Genomic DNA, 18,835 nt, shown 5'->3' with positions numbered 1-18,835 from the left:
CTTGCACAACATGATTGCTTACCTTTTGCAGGAAACTTTCAGCACCCGGTGAATCAAGCACACCGCTTGTTCGCAGATCAGAGCGCGTGGCAGCCAAGCGACAGGAACTACAGGCGGTCTCGTTGGAAACACTTGTATAAACAGACACATTAACCGGTATGTCACACAGGTGTTACAATTGTGTCCTTCTGTAATTGCTAAAACCATCTCTACCCAATATTATATTGTAAACATGTACTTGAGAAACTTTTTATGATTTTTGGCAAGACACAAATGTCAATATCAGTCCTATCAAATTTTATATGTTTTTAAAAAGTATACCATTATGTTGAAGTTCCCCATCATCAAATTGAATGTTATTCCTTCCCTCATACTCAATTGTTTTCTTTTTCATCACCTAGGACCAGTACAGATAAAATGGCACTGGATTCAGCCCCAAAAAATTTCAAGTTCGTCTGTCAAACGGTGCAGGACCAGGCACAGGACCAAACGGTTATAAACATCACCCTTAACAAGGTGGCAGAAACTCCTGCACACTGCATGTTTATGGCACACACTGTATTATATTACTGGCATTGGTGCAGAACTGAAAGACTTCATGCTACTTATCTGGGAGGACCATCACCTGGTGCTAGTTCTCTTCACCCTTGTCTAAATACTTGAGAGAGTGTGTTAGCAATGGAGGAAGTGCAACAGACGTGCGTCACTTTGACGTTCCCATGAATCTTATTCTGTGCCTGCAACATCAGCGGAGGCCAGCTGAAATTGAACAAATGTAGTGATCAATTCTATGTCAAACACATCCTTGAACTGCATGTTGAACTTGAAAGTGTTCACATTTCTGCGTGCTTCATACTACCAACCTGTGCCTTCAACGGGATTTGGACAGGGCCCAGACGAATGAGAAAAAACTCTCCGACACAGTGGCCAGTTTGAAATAGCTTGTTCTCCATTATGGCTTTCACTTCACTTTCCTTAACTTCCAGGGAATGCTTGAGTTCAGCCACCACCTGTTGGTCTTGTTGTTGTAATGACTCACTGCTTTCTCCAACTGTAGCATTGCAACAATAAAAACAAGTACTTTAATATCAGAGCTTCCATCCAGATTACTCATCTGACAGCAGAAATCAGTCAATAGGAGTTGAAGAAAAGGTCTATGTGCTTTTGAATTAAAAACAAACAATGTAGCTACAGAGATGCTTGTAAATCTGTATTGCTGTGTTTTGTGGTGATACTGACCTGCTCTTTGTAGTGTTCTGCAGCCTCCCATTTAGCTGTGAGCTGTTCCTGCAGGTCCCTCTTCAGAATTTCCACCTTTTCATTTTTCTTTCAAGAGTTTCTCTTTCTCCAGTTTCAGTATTTTCACTTGAGTTTTAAGTAATATCTGTTCTTAGCCACAAGTTTCTGAGAAATGTTATCCACTTCAAGATCCTGGATCCCCAGCTGAGGAACATCTGTCTGTTGGTGCAAAAGACAAAAGAAGAAGCTGAAGCCAATGAGAAAATTATGGCTGAGATGAAGGGGAAGAGCTCCAAGCCAGCTGGGGCAGTAACCTCCTCTTTGAGAGTTTACTATATCAGCTACGAGTGTGTTGAGGATAGACAACTCTGTCTGGAAAATCTGAAGTTTCTCTTCCTTATAGCCCTGCTGATTTCCTGCACTGAATCTGCAGTCCCCTAATAAACAAAACAGATGGCAATAAATGAATGAATTCTTCAAGGACAGCAATGTTGAACACCTGCCATGTTGGGGACCCACAGCTGTTTCAAACTAATCAAGCCTAGTTCTACGCCAATCAGAAACAACTCAAATTGAAACACCTGCTGGTCCCCAACATGGCAGGTGTAGGACTACATTTTGAAACTCACAGGTGCAAGAGGACACAAGAGACCACACCCAACAGTGAAAGGAAGTGTTTTGACCAGAGAATGTCAGCTAAAACTGCATCTTTTGTAGCAATCAAGGTACTCGACCTACTACACAGAAATTTCAAGAAAATACACCAAACTCAAATGCTGTGAAAATCACATTCACCTGAAAAGTTTAATATGCAGTAAACACTGGCAAAGAACTTACTTTCCACAAAGTCTGCAATTAGTTTGAACTGGTTGTACCAGTTCGTGAGTGAGAGTCGGTCTTGTGAGCAGGAAAAACAGTTAAAAATAGTTCACTTGGGACTTCACTCTTGCCCTTTTATTGAGCCAAACACTTCATACTATCATACATGACAAAGAAGCGGTCTCACTTTACTCACTGTTAGCTGAGTTAAGAAGAGGAAAAAGGAGAAACCATAGGGAGAAACCGGCAGCTCAGTAAGCTAATGGCGTCCACTCATCGGGTAGCCTTCTTCTCAACTGAAAACAAAACGCGGCGCGACGCTCAATGACGTCCCAGCGCCACCACGCTTACGTTCTTACAACTTATTTACAACTGTTACATGGTCCTCAAGGGAATGACTGAAACATGGGCCTCCTTTTTCCTGAGATGACACAAAAGCAAAAAATAAATAAATAAAAAAAAGTAAACGGGGACGTTCACTATGAAAAACCCACTCACTGGAGGAGTTGAGTTTAAAATGAAATGCAGGGCTGACAATCAGTCAGTGACCCTTCTCTTGTTTACACAAACCAAAATCTCAACACACTTCTCCAACAGTAGGCCTAGGCTAAACCATTTCCAGCAATATGGCCCCATCTTTTAAATCAGTGACAGTCAGTTTTCAGTGGGACAGTTTTTGACCTATAAAAGTCATTTGAAGAGTCAGTTCAACAAAGCTGCAAACGTTGATTAGGCACCTGGACTTCGAGAATTCACACTACACAGCTAACTTACTGTTATGAACAACTTACCCAGCAGAGAATAGCCCCCACCCCCCCACCCCTAAGTTGATCGCCATCTCGGCTGACCCCATATGCACACAGCTCCGCTACTTCCTGAATTTAAGGCATTTCCTGTCTTACATGATTGGACAAACTGATTAATCCAGGTGTGTGAGTAGTCACAATGATCAGACCCTATGGATCAGACACACCTGGATTAATCACAGAGCTGTTGGAGATTGAACCAACCAATCACGTCTCATCGACGCATCGGGAAAGCGGCCGCACCATCATCACGTAAGTGGCAGAAAGTGACGGTCCGCCATGTTGCTCGGAGCCAGACGCTAAAACGCGCTCGAAACTCCCGCCGGCGGAGAGAGAGGAGAGCGTCTACGAGGAAACAAACCTGAGTGTGTCGAAAAAACCATGGCTGGGCAGAAGAATGTGGTAAGTTACAACTCTTACTTTAGTGACAAATCGGAAAAAACATAGTTTATAACTGGACTGAGTTGTAAAAGCAACTTTACAAACGAACCGGAGTGTTGGCATGGATATTGTTTGGGTTTGGGAGCTGGACTCAGGCTCATGTTAGCTAACATAACTTTGAAAAGAAACAAGCAAACAAGCCGAAAAAAAGAGAAAAAAGTCTAGCGTCAGTAGCAGCTTCTTCTGGGAGATAAGGAAACACTTCTCAAATAAATTCAACAATGGTAAGTATATTTCTTCAGCACTAGCTATGGCTAATTGAGGTTATTATCATGCTAATGAAAGTTAAGTGAGGGAACTTATGCATTTAAATGTATCAGCCACCGAAGTGATGGTGTGGCCACTGGCCTCTTCTTGTTGTCCCTCCTTGACTCTAATGGCGGGGACTCTTCACTGTCACAGTAGATGAAGACAGTGTGTTTGTGATTAACAGAGGGAGACGATGCGGTGTGTCAGCCAGCAGCAGGCCCAGAAGCTGCTCCACAACAAGTTTGTCGTGGTGCTGGGAGACTCAAGTAAGTCACAGTTGACAAACACCTGGTCATTTACACAGTATTTGAACAGGTATACAGAGAAAAGTTTGTAAATGGGTCCTCTTTCTCTGAAATTAATGGGCAATTTAGTGTTAACATGTGCACTTTGTTATTAAGTGTTGTATAGTGAGCTTGAATAGAGTCTGTAGCTACAAGTCTTGTGACTGTCTGTGAACATGGGTCTCTGTGTGTCTCCTCCTCAGTCCAGCGGTCAGTCTACAAGGACCTTGTCCTCCTCCTCCAGAAGGAGAAATATCTGTCCCTACAACAACTGAAAACAAAGGCAAGTAGATCATCACATGAATGTTTTTGTTAACTGTGTCACCATTTCAGTCTAATCGCGAAGAGCCCAGTATGGCAACATCATTTGAGATTGGATTTTTTTTTTTTAAAGATTGAGACTTTGTCCCTTCTTTTCCCATCCTTGTTCTTGGCCATTCATTTCAGTAAAAAAAAAAATTCTGGTTTCTTTCTTTTCTGAACAGATGGCTTGTGTGTCCTTTTTCTTTTTTGGTTCTACCATCTCCACTGAAACATACTGCATATTGTTGTGTTTTTCAGGGGGAGATGAGTTTTGAGCAGGACTGTCTGGTGGAGGGAGGCTGCCTAAACACGCTGCACAATGGCACCCAGTACACTGAAGTCCGACAGTACCAGTCAGCCCATCACCTGGTCCGCTTTTATTTTATTACGAGAGTTTTCTCTACATATATGAGGAGCATCATTGAAGACTTCCGCCATGGACTGAAACCAGATGTTGTCATTGCCAATTCGTGTGTGTGGGATATTTCCAGGTGGTTAAACAAAACGACAGCCATTAATGGTGTTAACAGTGATTATCTTAAAATGTATTTGACATTGTATTAACAATGATTATCTTGATATTTATTTGACATAGCATAAGCAGCCACTGTACTCAACTAAGTGGTGAATATTGGCAAACTCCTAAAAAACAAACAAACTTTGTTTGTGCTTGTTGAGATCAAATTTCTTCCTCACTTGATGAAACGGCTGACAGGAGTGAGTGGAGGTGGACAGTTCTCTACAACTGTAGAGCTGGTTGTTGCTCTGCATCAGGTTTCAGACACTTGATAATTGGTTTATTTTGACATAGAGAGAGCTGAAGCGGAAGCAGGAAGTAACTGTCGCCATGGGACCTCAATTCGGAAAAAATCTCCATGCAAGTGAACGGGAGTCAAAGGAGTTATTTTGTGATCCAATTGAATTATGCCATGAGAAAAAATATGACCTCTACCTATTTAAAACATAGTGTTTCATGCTGAGAAATCAGCAGTTTGTTGAGATTTTTTGAGAACTGGAGGTCCCATGGCGACGTTACTTCCTGCTTCCGCTTCAGCACTCTATTTAAGAGAGGGAGCAGTTGTAGAGAAACGCTGTGTTATGTAATGTATTAAGTCGGCCTAAACCACAAGAAGCAGCTGAAGCTGTTGGTCTAACATGTCCCCTAGTGTAAAGTGTCATTTATGTTCAGATATCTCATTTAGATTTTTTTTGTGCCTAGTACCGGTAATTTTTATTTTTCTCTGATTCAAAGGTACAACTCATCCTGGCTCAATGACTACAAACAGAACCTGGACAAGTTCTTTGATGAGCTTAAATCGGTTTTGCCAGAAGAAACGCTGATTATTTGGAATGTAACCATGCCACTGGGGGAGAGGATCAAAGGAGGGTTCCTTGTCCCTGAGGTACATGCATCATCAAGTAGACATTGAGTGTTTTGGGTCAGGTTGGTGCACATTTGTTCCTCCCTCTTTCTTAGAATTAGAATAATTTGTTCCTGCATCAATTGTAGTGGTAGGTGACATGGAGCATTATCACTGTCCTGAGACCAGCTGTCCTGTCAGCAGCACAACGGACAACAGGTTGACTCCTCACCAGGTTGAGTGTCATCACAGATTTATTAAATTACAAGATTTGAATTTACTGATGATTGTACAGCCTGTACATGTCCCACCAACATGTTCTGTACTGATACATGTGAGTGTGAATTCAAACAGGTGTTTGTGCCATTCAGACTAGCGACAGACTTGACTGAGCTGCTTCATTGAGACTGTAGGCCAGCGGTACTCAATAGGCGGCCCGCGGGCCGCATCCGGCCCGCCGAACCTTCCAATCAGGCCCGCGACTGAGTTCTACTAGTTTACATATTACTGTATACTGTATTTCTCGGGCTCCGTGCGCCTGTAAGTCAAAGCGCTGGGACATGGAAACACGTGCGGAGCGTTTGTGTGTGCCTGTGAGGCCCTGCACTGGGATACAGAAACGCTGACGAACCCAGATCACCATGCGCGAGTGTTTGGGGAGCGGGCTGGACTGCAGGGTTTTCCCTGCCTGTCTGCAGAGACCGTGGGTGATTTTCACCGCCGTCTTGGTTCAACTGTGTGTGCATCATGCATGGGGGGCCGTTCAGATGAAGCGTCTTTTGCGCGCGCTCAAACCCATTCAATGTAGCCGCGAGTCATGCACGCTCACAACTGAAAAGCCGTAGCCGCGCACATTTGATGAGACGCAATTGTTTTTTCGTGCACGTCCGCGGTGCACAGCTGCACGACCTGCTTCTCCCCCCGTGTTGTGCCCCGGTTCCCTCGGCCTGTGTCTCCTACTGTTTCCCACTGAGCTCTGCCTCGTTTGACAGGTGAAGGAAGCCCGTGTGTGGAAAGACGTCGCCTCCGAGATGTAGAATGTGTATTATAGAAGAGAAACACACATTTCAGGACCAATGACTTGTATCCTCAGAACAGAGTCAGACGTCCTGTGATGGTCAGCCTCCTTTCATATTTAAGCTGAAAATCACAGGGCATGTCTGAGGATACAAGTCAGCAGTGTAAAGCTCCAGCATGATATGTAAATTATATGATAATGTCAAGATTTTTCATTTTATATCATACAAAACACCATGAAGTGTATAAATAAAAATGATGTGCTTACAAGTAAAATAAAAAATATTTAAATTATTAGACGAAAAAGGTGAATTTAATTTCAATCTAGGCCTATTTGAATGTGCGGCCCCCAAGGTGTCTGTTAAGAAAAATTCTGGCCCTTCGAAAAATGTATTTGAGTACCCCTGCTGTAGGCGGTTGTCTTTGAACTTTGACCTGTGTCCAGCTGCCTTGAGAGCAGTGGGATTGACCCGCTCATACAGGAAATACTAGTTTGTATTCTTATCTAATACCTGCATACAAAATAATACAGCAGAGAGGGGAGAGTAGGACGGATGCAGTGAGAGTTGATGACAGTATGTTGTCCCAGCTCACTGCGACACAAACGCGTTCCGTAACACGCAATCTTTTGTTACTACACAAATAAACACGTTGTGACACTGTATATGTTATATAACGTTATCCACAGTGATTTCTCACTTCATTACAAATACACATGGCCAGGCAGAGGGTTAGCAAAACAGAGGAAAAGCGACCAGACTTGCATAGTTCCTCTTTAATGCTCTGACCTCTCTATTTGCTACAACTCAGATCCAGCACAAGGCTCCCCAGCTGCGGTACGACATCATAGAAGGGAACTACTACAGTGGGACTTTGGCTGACATCCACGGGATGGACGTGCTGGACCTGCACTATCAGTTCCGCTTCTCCCTGCACCATCGCACAAATGACGGAGTCCACTGGAACGCCATCGCACATCGCAAGATCACCTCCCTGCTGTTACAGCACGTTGCACAGGCCTGGGGCGTCGACATGCCCTGTCCACTGAAGGCTGTTGGTGAGGAGGAGAAACACACACAAACACACACACACAAGACCATATGCTTCCCCTTGGAGACGGGACTTGTAGGTGAGGAAAATAGAAATGACTCTGACAACTATCATGATGTTTGAGTTAATTTTTTGGCTTTTTTCTGCCTTTATCTAACAGGACAGTGTAGATTGACAAAGAGACAGAAGGAGAATGAAATGCAGCAGTCTGGCCGCTTCACAGTTGAACTGGGTTCTGGTTACTCAAGAGTATTTGTGTCAATGTGGTATTCATCCTAGTCACTCAGTTACGGGGTCGCCCCAGACTTCATGGTCTGGGTCTTAGGGTTTTTGAATGAATGTATTTTATTGATTTTGAGGTAACACAAGTTTGTTCTTTGACAGAAAATACTGTTCCACAGCCAGCCCATGTGAATGCAACCAAGCCTGCAGGTGAGACATCAGGAGGTGGTGGTGATGTGGTCAACAGGATTATTTCATTAAAATAGGACGAGTCAATGACAACAACCAGGAGCCACTTAAAGCTAACAAATGCTGGGATGTTTTTGTTTGGAAAATGCAATTGTAGCACAACACAACAAATTGAATTGTGTACACTTTGTCCATCACATTGGACAGCATGATTACTGAAAGTCGGCTCCTCATGAATAATTAGTGAGGGTTTTAGTGAGTTTCAACAAATAATCTGGCGGTTGTTTATCAGATGATAATATTTAGAAAATCACAGTGATTGACATCAGTGCTTGAATAGTAAAAGTTTCATATTATTAAACTCCCCAGACCTAGGCTCATGGTTGTTGTTGTTCTCAGTTGAATGAAAACTTTGTTTGGTCCATCTTTAGTTTCTTTGGGCTTTTAGTGAAATGAAATTGCAAGAGAATCAGTGTTAGACTAGAAATTACATTAAAATAGTGAAACTTGTAGTCATCTGATTCTTTCTGCTTTTTCAGGAGGGCATCAAGTGCAGGGTACCAAATACCACTACTCTCCTCCTGCCGACTACTTTTTCAACATGGGTGAGGTTCAAAACACATGGTTTTGTATTGTGTTCATGTCTGTTTGTGAATGTGAATGAATTTGTGATCTATGGGCAGAATAATGTTCAGGGTGGTCAGTGACCATTGACACTAAATTGGAATATGTTAATCCTTGAGTCCAAATGAGTCACTGTGACCTCTGTGCACAACAAAGTGATCAGCTCGTCATTGAATCAATGAAGGAATATAGAGGTATTTTGTTCACAAGAATGAGACATGATCCTCTGATCCCTGCCTCTCTCCCTCCACCCTGCTCTGGATTTCACAGAGAGGCAGCCACCCAGGAGAAACTACAACAACTACCAGGAGGAGTTCTCCAGGGACACACTCTCTTATAACTACTTGAGCTTCGAGAACCAACACCCACAGCAGGTGTGGTATGACCAGGACACTAGAGCTCACAGACCTGCCCTCCTTCCACCTCCTCACCGCAGACACAAGAATAAACATGATGGAAACGGTAAGTGGACAGTGGACAGCTCTGCTGTGGAGACGTTTCTGAGGCTTTTTAGTATGAATGATTCTTATGTGTGTGTTAAGAGGGGGGTGTAGTCTTTGTCGCTATTTAATCAGGTGAGCTTCCATATCCACTGCAGAGCATGTTGACACTTTCTGTTTGTTGTGCAGGTTTCCATTTCCAAACTCTGCACCACTATGAGCCCTACAATGAGAACCATCATCAGCAGGTGATGAGGAGCCGACGCAGCAGATATCACTATGCTCCATACACCCATCACAGGGTCAACCAATACTCACATAATGGACAATACTACTGAGATGCTTTATTCAGACTGAGTCAAATGCCCCTCGTGGGGTTATTTACTCATCTCCTGCATCATCTACAGTCAAATGTTTGTGTTCAAACTCAACTTACTGTAACCAGGAGGAAGCGGTGAGCCTTCCACTGACGAGCTCACCCTGATTTTATGCACTTAAGTTAATGTCCTTGGAGATTCATAATTTCTTATAATAGAAGTTGGCATGAAATGTATGTTCTTAGATGTTTGCATTTTTGAAGTGTGTTTGATCCTTCTGTACATGTATAAGATAGTGTGTGTGTGTAAGTGTGAGTAAGAATTCAGGATGACTGTCATTATCATATTCAAACTTCAGTGGTAAATTACTGCCACTTTTCATTTCTCATGTCCATCACAATATTGTGTAGTTTGCTGCAGTGATGATGTAATTCTACTTTATAAACTTGCACATTGGTAATCTGTAGTTCACATGTCATTATGTCTTTTTTTTTTACCTTTACATTCTGTCTTGATCCTATGGAAGCCCATTTCTGCCACTTGATGAAAAAAAATTATGAGATACTAAGTCAAAATGATGAGGTAGCTAAGTCATAATTATGAGATACTAAATCGAAATTGTGAGATAGCCAAGTCAAAATTATGAGATAGTAAGTCGTAATTATGAGATAGCTAAGTCATAATTATGAGATACTAAATCAAAATTATGAGATAGCTAAGTCATAATCATGAGATACTAAATTGAAATGATGAGATCCTAAATCAAAATTATGAGATACTAAGTCAAAATTATGAGATAGCCAAGTCATAATTATGAGATACTAAGTCATAATTATGAGATAGCTGAGTCAAAATTATGAGATACTAAGTCGAAATTATGAAATAGCTAAGTCATAATCATGAGATACTAAAGTCAAAATTATGAGATACTAAGTCAAAATTATGAGATACTAAGTCGAAATTATGAGATAGCTAAATCATAATTATGAGATACTAAGTCAAAATTATGAGATAATAGTCCTTGGGCCAGACCAGATACCGGTATCACTTGAGTGGGCAAACCCTTACCTATACTAAATTGTTTTTAGGGTCAATATAAGTAAATTAAAATATGATAGCGGGACTTCCGGTGGGCACGTTGACGAGATGGCAGGCTGACCTAACGCTCTCCCCAAATCACAGATTATTCCCCAGATTCAAGTGCTTTAGTGTGGTAATATAGTTGTTAAACGAAGGAAGGGGACAAAACCAGCAAAGCTAAAAGTAAAATGAATACAAGATCCGGAAAACATGATAAAGTAGCCGTGGAGAGCGACGACGAAGCAAATGCTAGCTCGCCTAGCCCGGCCGGACTTGACCCGACTGATGCTAGCCTGCTAGCTAGTATCCACACTGAGATCAAGGCAATGCGCTCCGAAGTAAAAAGTGAGCTGCATTCATTCCGGTCTACACTGAGAGAGGACGTGAAGAAGGAGCTGACTGAACTCCGAGAAGAGCTTAACCAGGCCCTGGGAGATATCAGGGGGGACTTGAAAAGCACAACAACGCGAGTCGAGGAAGCCGAACAGCGTGTGGCCGAGCTGGAGGAGCGCAACCTCGACCTCGAGGACTCGCTCCGACAAATGCAGCAAAAACAGGAATCCCTGCAAACGAAAATGACAGATTTGGAGGCCCGGTCACGGCGAAATAATGTCCGCATTTATGGAATACCTGAAGGTGAGGAAGAAAACAATATGATGGACTTTGTGGCCAAACTATTAAAGTCTGAGCTGGCTACTCCCAGCGAGCTCGATCTGAAAATACAGCGCTGCCACAGAGCCCTGGCTCCGCGACCACCACGAGAGGCTCCGCCGCGTTCCATAATAGTTAACTTTCACGAGTATAAAACTAAAGAACTGATCCTGTCATCTGCTTGGAAGAAGAAGGAGGTTTTTTACAAAGGCACGAGAGTTTATTTTGACCACGACTTCCCGACGGAGGTAGTTAAGAAAAGAAGAGAGTATGCAGGAATAAGGAGGAGTGCTTAAAGAGAAGGGTGTGCGGTTTCAGACCCCCCCACCCGCTAAGCTCAAGGTGTTTTTGGACGGTGGACCTAGGATTTACAACGACGCAAGAGAAGCCGCAGATGACCTGCGGAAAAGGGGGTTCCCCATCGACCAAAACGAGCCAGGTCCAGCCCCAGAGCCTCGCATCACAGCGTGGGAGAGGGTCAAGGACAAGCATCGTCAACGAGCATCCCACCCGGAGCTGATAAGAGAGAAGCTGAGTGCTTTCCGCCACAACCCCCAGGAGACCTGACTCCAGTGCCAGGTTCTAAATGTGTCTGATCTCCCTTAGCCCCACCAGGTGATTTGATAATTAGCAAATGACTCATAACTGTTATCCTCTCCCTCCTGCCCCCCCCCCCTTTTTATTATTATTATTTTATTAATTCATTTAATTTTACCTTCTTCACGTTGATCAAAGACTGACTTTTAGCTTGAGTTAAGCAGGCCAATTGAAAATGGGAGAGTGGTCTGGTGGAAAGACTGCCATGGTAGAGTACTATACCAACTGAACCTCAAAGAGGGGCCCTTTTGTTAAATCAGGCTTTCCCCTCAATTTTAAAGAGCGCGTAAACTCTTTAACAGTGGAAGTCAATTTGTTGTATACTCACTATGTTCTGTATTCACATTTCACTAGTTGTTCCTACCCAAGTTCAAGGGTAAGGTGTTACAGGTTGCAACAGGCTATTAATGACACAAGGAAACAAAGCAAATGGACTTTCAGGAATATAAGATAATAACACTTAATGTGAATGGGTTACACAATCCAGTGAAAAGGAGCAAAGTTATTGCTAAAATTAAAAGGGAAAATATTCAAGTGGCTTTCTGGCAAGAGACACATCTCTCTAACTCAGAACATGAAAAATTAAAAAAGTTGGGGTTCACTAACACATTCTACTCCTCCCACAAATCTGGACGTAAAAGGGGAGTGGCAATTCTACTCTCAAATAAGCTACAATTCCAATTAACCGCCCAAATTAAAGATAAGGAGGGTCGCTATATTTTAGTCAAAGGCATGATTGATCTCAAAGAAGTCACTTTGTTAAATGTATATATGCCACCAGGGCATGACAGATCATTTATTAAAAAAATATTTGATTTACTAGCCCAAGAGTCATCAGGAACTTTAATCTGTGGGGGTGACTTGAATATTCAATTGCAACCCAAACTTGACTCAACAAATGTACACAAGAGGAGAAACCAAAACTCAGTATTCATGCGGAAAATGCTTAGGGAATTTGGTATGATAGATATATGGCGGGATCTTCACCCCACAGAAAAACAATTTACTTACTACTCCCCTTGTCACGCAGAATATTCCAGATTGGATTATTTTTTTTATCTCCAATGCTGATAGACACAGAATAAGTGAATGTATGATAGGAGTTAGAGATGTGTCAGATCATTCAGGAGTATACCTCTCTCTACATCTAAACAATAAAAGGAAGAATACTCTATGGAGGCTCAATACTAGCTTGTTGAATAATAGAGTTTGTAAGGAATATATAAAGGAACAGTTAAAAGAATATATGCTAAATAATGATAATGGAACAGTGTCACCAAATGTTCTGTGGGATGCCTGGAAGGCAGTACTTAGGGGTAGACTCATATCCTTTGCATCCCACAGGAAAAAGGAGAAACAAAAACATTTAGCAGAGCTGCAGTCTAAACTGAAGAACCTTGAAACTCAACATTCGACCCACAGAGACCCACAAACATGGGCCCAACTAAAGTGTATTAAACAAGAAATAAATCAGATTTATGATGAAGAAAATGAGAAGAAAATGAGGTTTACTAAACAAAAATATTATGAAACCGGCCCAAAGGCTATGAAGCTTCTGTCTTGGAGATTACGTAAACAACAAGCAGAAAGAACTGTTTACAAAATAAGAAACCCAAAAGACAACAAAGTCTGCCATAAGCTAGAAGAAATTCAACAAGCTTTTGAAGTCTACTACAAAGACTTATATACTCAACCTGACAAAGCTGATGACTCTGTAATTGATGGGTTCCTGAAATCTCTGGATCTTCCCTCAATAGGAGAACATCAAAATAATGCACTGACAGCTGAGATAACAACTGCTGAACTGGGTGGCGCTATCTCTCGACTTAAGGCCAATAAAACACCAGGGTCAGATGGATTTGTTAGCGAATGGTACAAAACATTCAAACTTGAGATGATGCCTTTTCTTCTTAGATGCTTCAACCACACCCTTAAGGAAGGCCAGATGCCCCAATCTTGGAGCGAGGCAGTAATATCAATAATTCCTAAGGAGGGAAAAGACAAGGGAGAATGTAGTTCCTATAGGCCGATATCCATTTTGAATACGGACTATAAGCTATTTGCCTCAATTATGGCCAAAAGGATAGAATATATTGTCTCTGAAATGATAGACCCTGACCAAACAGGATTTGTCCGAGAAAGACAGACTCAGGACAATATTAGACGAACACTCCATGTGGTAGATTATGTGATTAAGGGAAATATTAGTGCAACACTCATTAGTCTAGATGCAGAGAAAGCGTTTGACTCTGTTGGGTGGGGCTTCCTCTATCAAACACTTCAACGTTTTGGTTTTAATGAAAAATCTGTTCAGTGTGTTAGATCACTCTATTCAAACCCCACCGCCAGAATAAGAATCAATGGTCACCTATCACAATCTATCAAGCTTGAGAGAGTTTGTCGCCAAGGATGTCCACTAAGCCCCGCCCTCTTTGCACTCTTCATAGAACCCTTAGCTCAGGCAATAAGGGAGGATCCAGAGATTAAAGGCATTTCAATCGGAGGCAGTGAGTATAAGATAAGTCTGTTCGCAGATGACATATTGCTCACTTTAACTGACTTACAAAGAAGTATACCTAAGTTGATGTCTCTTTTGAGGCTGTTTGGCTCATATTCCGGGTATAAGTTGAATACACACAAGACCCAGATACTCACATATAATTTCACACCGAACACTGACTTGAAAGGCAGATTTGATTTTAAATGGGACGCCCTTGCCATTAAATATTTAGGAGTTTGGATCCCAAAAGACATTACCAAAATATACAAGACAAATTATGATCCAGTTATTAAGAATATCAAAGCAGATCTAGATAGATGGACTGTACTACCTTTAGACATGTCAAATAGAATTGAAACGATAAAAATGAATGTCCTTCCCCGGCTACTGTATTTATTCCAGTCACTTCCTGTAGAGATCCCCGCAAAAGATTTTAGGGAATGGAATAGAATTATATCAAGATTCGTCTGGAACAGTAAGAGGCCCCGAATAAAATATAAGACCTTGCAGTTACCTAAAGATGAGGGGGGACTCTCTCTACCATGTGTGGAGGACTATTATATTGCTGCCCAGCTAAGACCTCTAGCTTGTTGGTGTAATCCAAACTATTCAGCTACAGATGTTACTGGTTCAAAATTGCGGACTTCACGCGTGGTTCACGCGAGACGCCACAAGACTCAGGCATTTTTTTTCTTTGGCGAGACAAGAGGTTTTAATGAAAAGCCTCAATGTGCGAAAACAACCACCAGGTGGCATCTGTGAGAACGGAGGACGACAGGCGGATGACTCAGTGATCTGTGCAGTAATCCCCAGCTTAAACTCTAGGCTATTAAACTAGAACTAACTACTGTATACCCTGTCTAAATCACAGAAACTATTGTAATATGATAAAGCCTGTCTTGCTTTATGACTTGATGATTATGTATCACAAATTATGAAGGATCATCTGCGCAAGGCAAAGATGATAGCATCAACAAAACACGGCGTAACACACGCGGCTGTATGGGACAGGCTTTTATTTAATTCAGAACAAACCGCTTAGCAAAAATGGAAAATATAGTCTATAATAATTAATTGATCTGTTGTTTGGCCACTGTTTGAAAATAACCCGAATTATGAGCAAATAATCTGATCCAGAGCAGCAGTCATAATCAGACTTCTTCTAAATAAACCTAAACATTCAATAACTGAGTCAGGTCGGACCATGGGGTTTTTTTTTTCTCTTCTTCTTCACAGGAGAAAATGAGGTGCGCTGTGCTCACGGACGCGTTGATGTTTTGTGATTTATCTGCTGCCTTGACTCTGCCCTTTATACATGTGCGTTCAGATTAACAATAAGACAAGTCATGGTTGAGTTTATTGAGTTAATAATCAGCATCTTAGTACCTCTGATCCGGAGCGATAGTGTTATGAAAATCGCTACAGTTGAACTGGTCTGGTTTTTAGCTGCTCAATCTCATTGTTTCAAAGAAAAGGGATTGATTTTTATAACGAAATGAAACGAAAACAATATTATATTGATACATTGTTGTAAAAAAAATCCAAAAGAAACAAAAATGAACTAAAGAAAATAACTTTCACACACACATTAAAACAGTGCGATTGGTTGAAAGCTGATAATTAGCCATGTGCTTATAAGCTGATTGGCCGAAACCAAGAACAAAGCCGCGTGAATGGCCAATCGCCATGTGTTAACGGACACACATCGACTCCTGATCTTTCCTCGTCGCAAGCCTTGATGTCTCCGCTGGTTCTATCTTCAACCTCGGACAGCATTAACATCTCTCACCAACACCCCGATGTAAGCTTGAGGCATGTCGGACCTGAAGACCATGCTCGAGTCCGTCACCAGAGCCACGGCCAGGTGGGACGTTTTGGGTGCCTACTGTTCCGGAGAGTCATTTCAGAGGACAATTACCGAGCCTGGGCCAAAACGACAAACTGGGACGGATGTGAAGACCTTTGTAGTGCAGTCACTGAGAACGGAGTTTCCAGGCATGGACAGAAAGGACTTGAAAGACTGCATAGATAAGATCAACGAGTTCTTGCGAACTCCGAGAAGATCATCTGAGGGTCCTATCCTCACCCTACTGTAGCCTACAGTAGCCTACAGTACTTGATGCTACAATGTGTGTGTGTTTTTTCTTCTTCAATAAAATGTTTTCATATCCAAGTTTGCTTGAGGCATCTTATTTTGTCAAGTGATTCAAAAAGCAGTAAGCAAGGTTATTATAGCCTATAAAGCTCTATAAAGCTAGAGAAAAAAATCAGTTCTTTGTTCTAAAGACTCATTTTATTGTGGGAAATATTCATTTAGGCTACTAGAGACAAGGGAGACACACATTAGGGCAGGTGCAGAGTGAAAACAGGCAAAAATAGAGAAAAAACACGAGCATATAATAAAACCAAATAAAAGCCCAGGCTTTGCTTTGCTTAAATCGCTCAAATCAACCGGCGTTTCTTAGGACGGCCAGTCTCTCCACTCCTCTCCCTCACTTTAGCACCTTGTGGGGGACAGCTCTCCATTTCAGCACCTCCACCCCGACAGCCCCCCTCCCCCTCCTCCCTCTGCCTCAAGCTTACATCGGGGTGTTGGTGAGAGATGTTAATGCTGTCCGAGGTTGAAGATAGAACCAGCGGAGACATCAAGGCTTGCGACGAGGAAAGATCAGGAGTCGATGTGTGTCCGTTAACACATGGCGATTGGCCATTCACGCGGCTTTGTTCTTGGTTTCGGCCAATCAGCTTATAAGCACATGGCTAATTATCAGCTTTCAACCAATCGCACTGTTTTAATGTGTGTGTGAAAGTTATTTTCTTTAGTTCATTTTCGTTTCTTTTGGATTTTTTTTACAACAATGTATCAATATAATATTGTTTTCGTTTCATTTCGTTATAAAAATCAATCCCTTTTCTTTGAAACAATGAGATTGAGCAGCTAAAAACCAGACCAGTTCAACTGTAGCGATTTTCATAACACTATCGCTCCGGATCAGAGGTACTAAGATGCTGATTATTAACTCAATAAACTCAACCATGACTTGTCTTATTGTTAATCTGAACGCACATGTATAAAGGGCAGAGTCAAGGCAGCAGATAAATCACAAAACATCAACGCGTCCGTGAGCACAGCGCACCTCATTTTCTCCTGTGAAGAAGAGAAAAAAAAAACCCCATGGTCCGACCTGACCCAGTTATTGAATGTTTAGGTTTATTTAGAAGAAGTCTGATTATGACTGCTGCTCTGGATCAGATTATTTGCTCATAATTCGGGTTATTTTCAAACAGTGGCCAAACAACAGATCAATTAATTATAGACTATATTTTCCATTTTTGCTAAGCGGTTTGTTCTGAATTAAATAAAAGCCTGTCCCATACAGCCGCGTGTGTTACGCCGTGTTTTGTTGATGCTATCATCTTTGCCTTGCGCAGATGATCCTTCATAATTAAAAATAAAAAGTCCAGGCCGGCTGCATGGCTGACGGTGTCACCACTCTCATTATCACTGGCTGTTTGTGTTGTCTGTCAAAAAATGGATGAATGAAACCTATCGACTTTGTATCGGCCGCGTCTTCTATCGAGGGAAAGTTATTTATCCTATGTTTTATCACCCAGCCCCAAAGTGACACAGACCCGTTCATTCACAAGAAATCATCCAGCTGCACTCTCAAACAAGGTGCGGAGTGAGAAATCTGCGGCACTACTGCACAGTAGCCTACTGTAGTTGGCTCATTTTAAAAACACATTTTGGAGATGACGAGACAGATGACCAAAAAAAGAGAGTGAGACGTGGGCTATAGTCTACTGTAGCTGCCGTCGTTACATTTTGTCATTGAAAAACTAGGCTACTATATTATTTACTGTCTGCAGCTAGTTCTCCTTTCATCCTCTTGTATTCTGTATCATGAACAGCGCCACTCCTAATCGCGGCTACATTGTGTGACTGTCAGCATTGTCCCCAAAACGTCTGAGCAGTATTTAGTACGGTGCTGCCACCTAGAGGAAAACAGTTGTGGTGAAAAGACACGCGTTCACGCGATCCTGCATTGCAGGAAAAACCCCGCAATTTTGAACCAGTAACATCTGTATATGGAAAGACTTGGAGTTAAAGCAATGTGAAACACCAATACAGGCTTTATTAGGTAATTGCCAACACCATGATCCCCACCTGGATAAATTAAATTGCTGGACCAGGGTTGCTCTTAAGGTGTGGTTTAGCTCCTGTAAAAAACTCCATCTTGAGAAGCATGCAAAAATATTGAAATGGGTGTCATATGACTCAGAATTTATACCATCACTTCTAGATAAGCGATTCAGGCAGTGGACACACAATGGTATAACCGCCTACTGCACTATAGTTGATAAGGATGGTCTACAGTCTTTCACCCACATCTGTAAATCATACAGACTGGGAAGAGAGGATATGTTCAGATATTTCCAGGTCAGAGACTACTTCAACAAGGAAATAAAACTAACAGATAATAAAGATGCCAATCTGATCAGTGTATTTATAGATGCATATAATGCTAAAGACAGTAAACATTTAATTTCACAAATTTACAAAAGACTACAAAACTCCAAGAACCATTCTACTATCCAGGTTAAGCAAAAATGGGAGGCGGAGTCTGGCCTGGAGATATCTGAGG

At 41.9% G+C, this 18,835-nt stretch overlaps 2 protein-coding genes across 2 annotated transcripts in view; both read left to right on the top strand.

Annotated features, from left to right (window-relative positions):
• LOC146969508 (PC-esterase domain-containing protein 1A-like) overlaps positions 1-18,835 on the top strand; it is a 66,282-nt gene that overhangs the window by 17,746 nt on the left and 29,701 nt on the right. The window lies entirely within an intron of this gene.
• LOC146969509 (PC-esterase domain-containing protein 1A-like) lies at positions 3,137-9,517 on the top strand. The gene is made up of 10 exons (XM_085806225.1): positions 3,137-3,266; positions 3,739-3,820; positions 4,042-4,121; positions 4,400-4,632; positions 5,394-5,544; positions 7,330-7,576; positions 7,954-8,001; positions 8,520-8,585; positions 8,875-9,066; positions 9,234-9,517. The coding sequence occupies exons 1-10, from the start codon at positions 3,246-3,248 to the stop codon at positions 9,380-9,382; spliced, it is 1,269 nt and encodes a 422-aa protein (XP_085662351.1). The 5' UTR covers positions 3,137-3,245; the 3' UTR covers positions 9,383-9,517.

Source organism: Trachurus japonicus, chromosome 18, assembly GCF_045865225.1.
Source record: "Trachurus japonicus isolate A0001 chromosome 18, Traja_1.0".
Taxonomy (NCBI): domain Eukaryota; kingdom Metazoa; phylum Chordata; class Actinopteri; order Carangiformes; family Carangidae; genus Trachurus; species Trachurus japonicus.
This window is presented reverse-complemented; position numbering and strand designations above follow the sequence as displayed.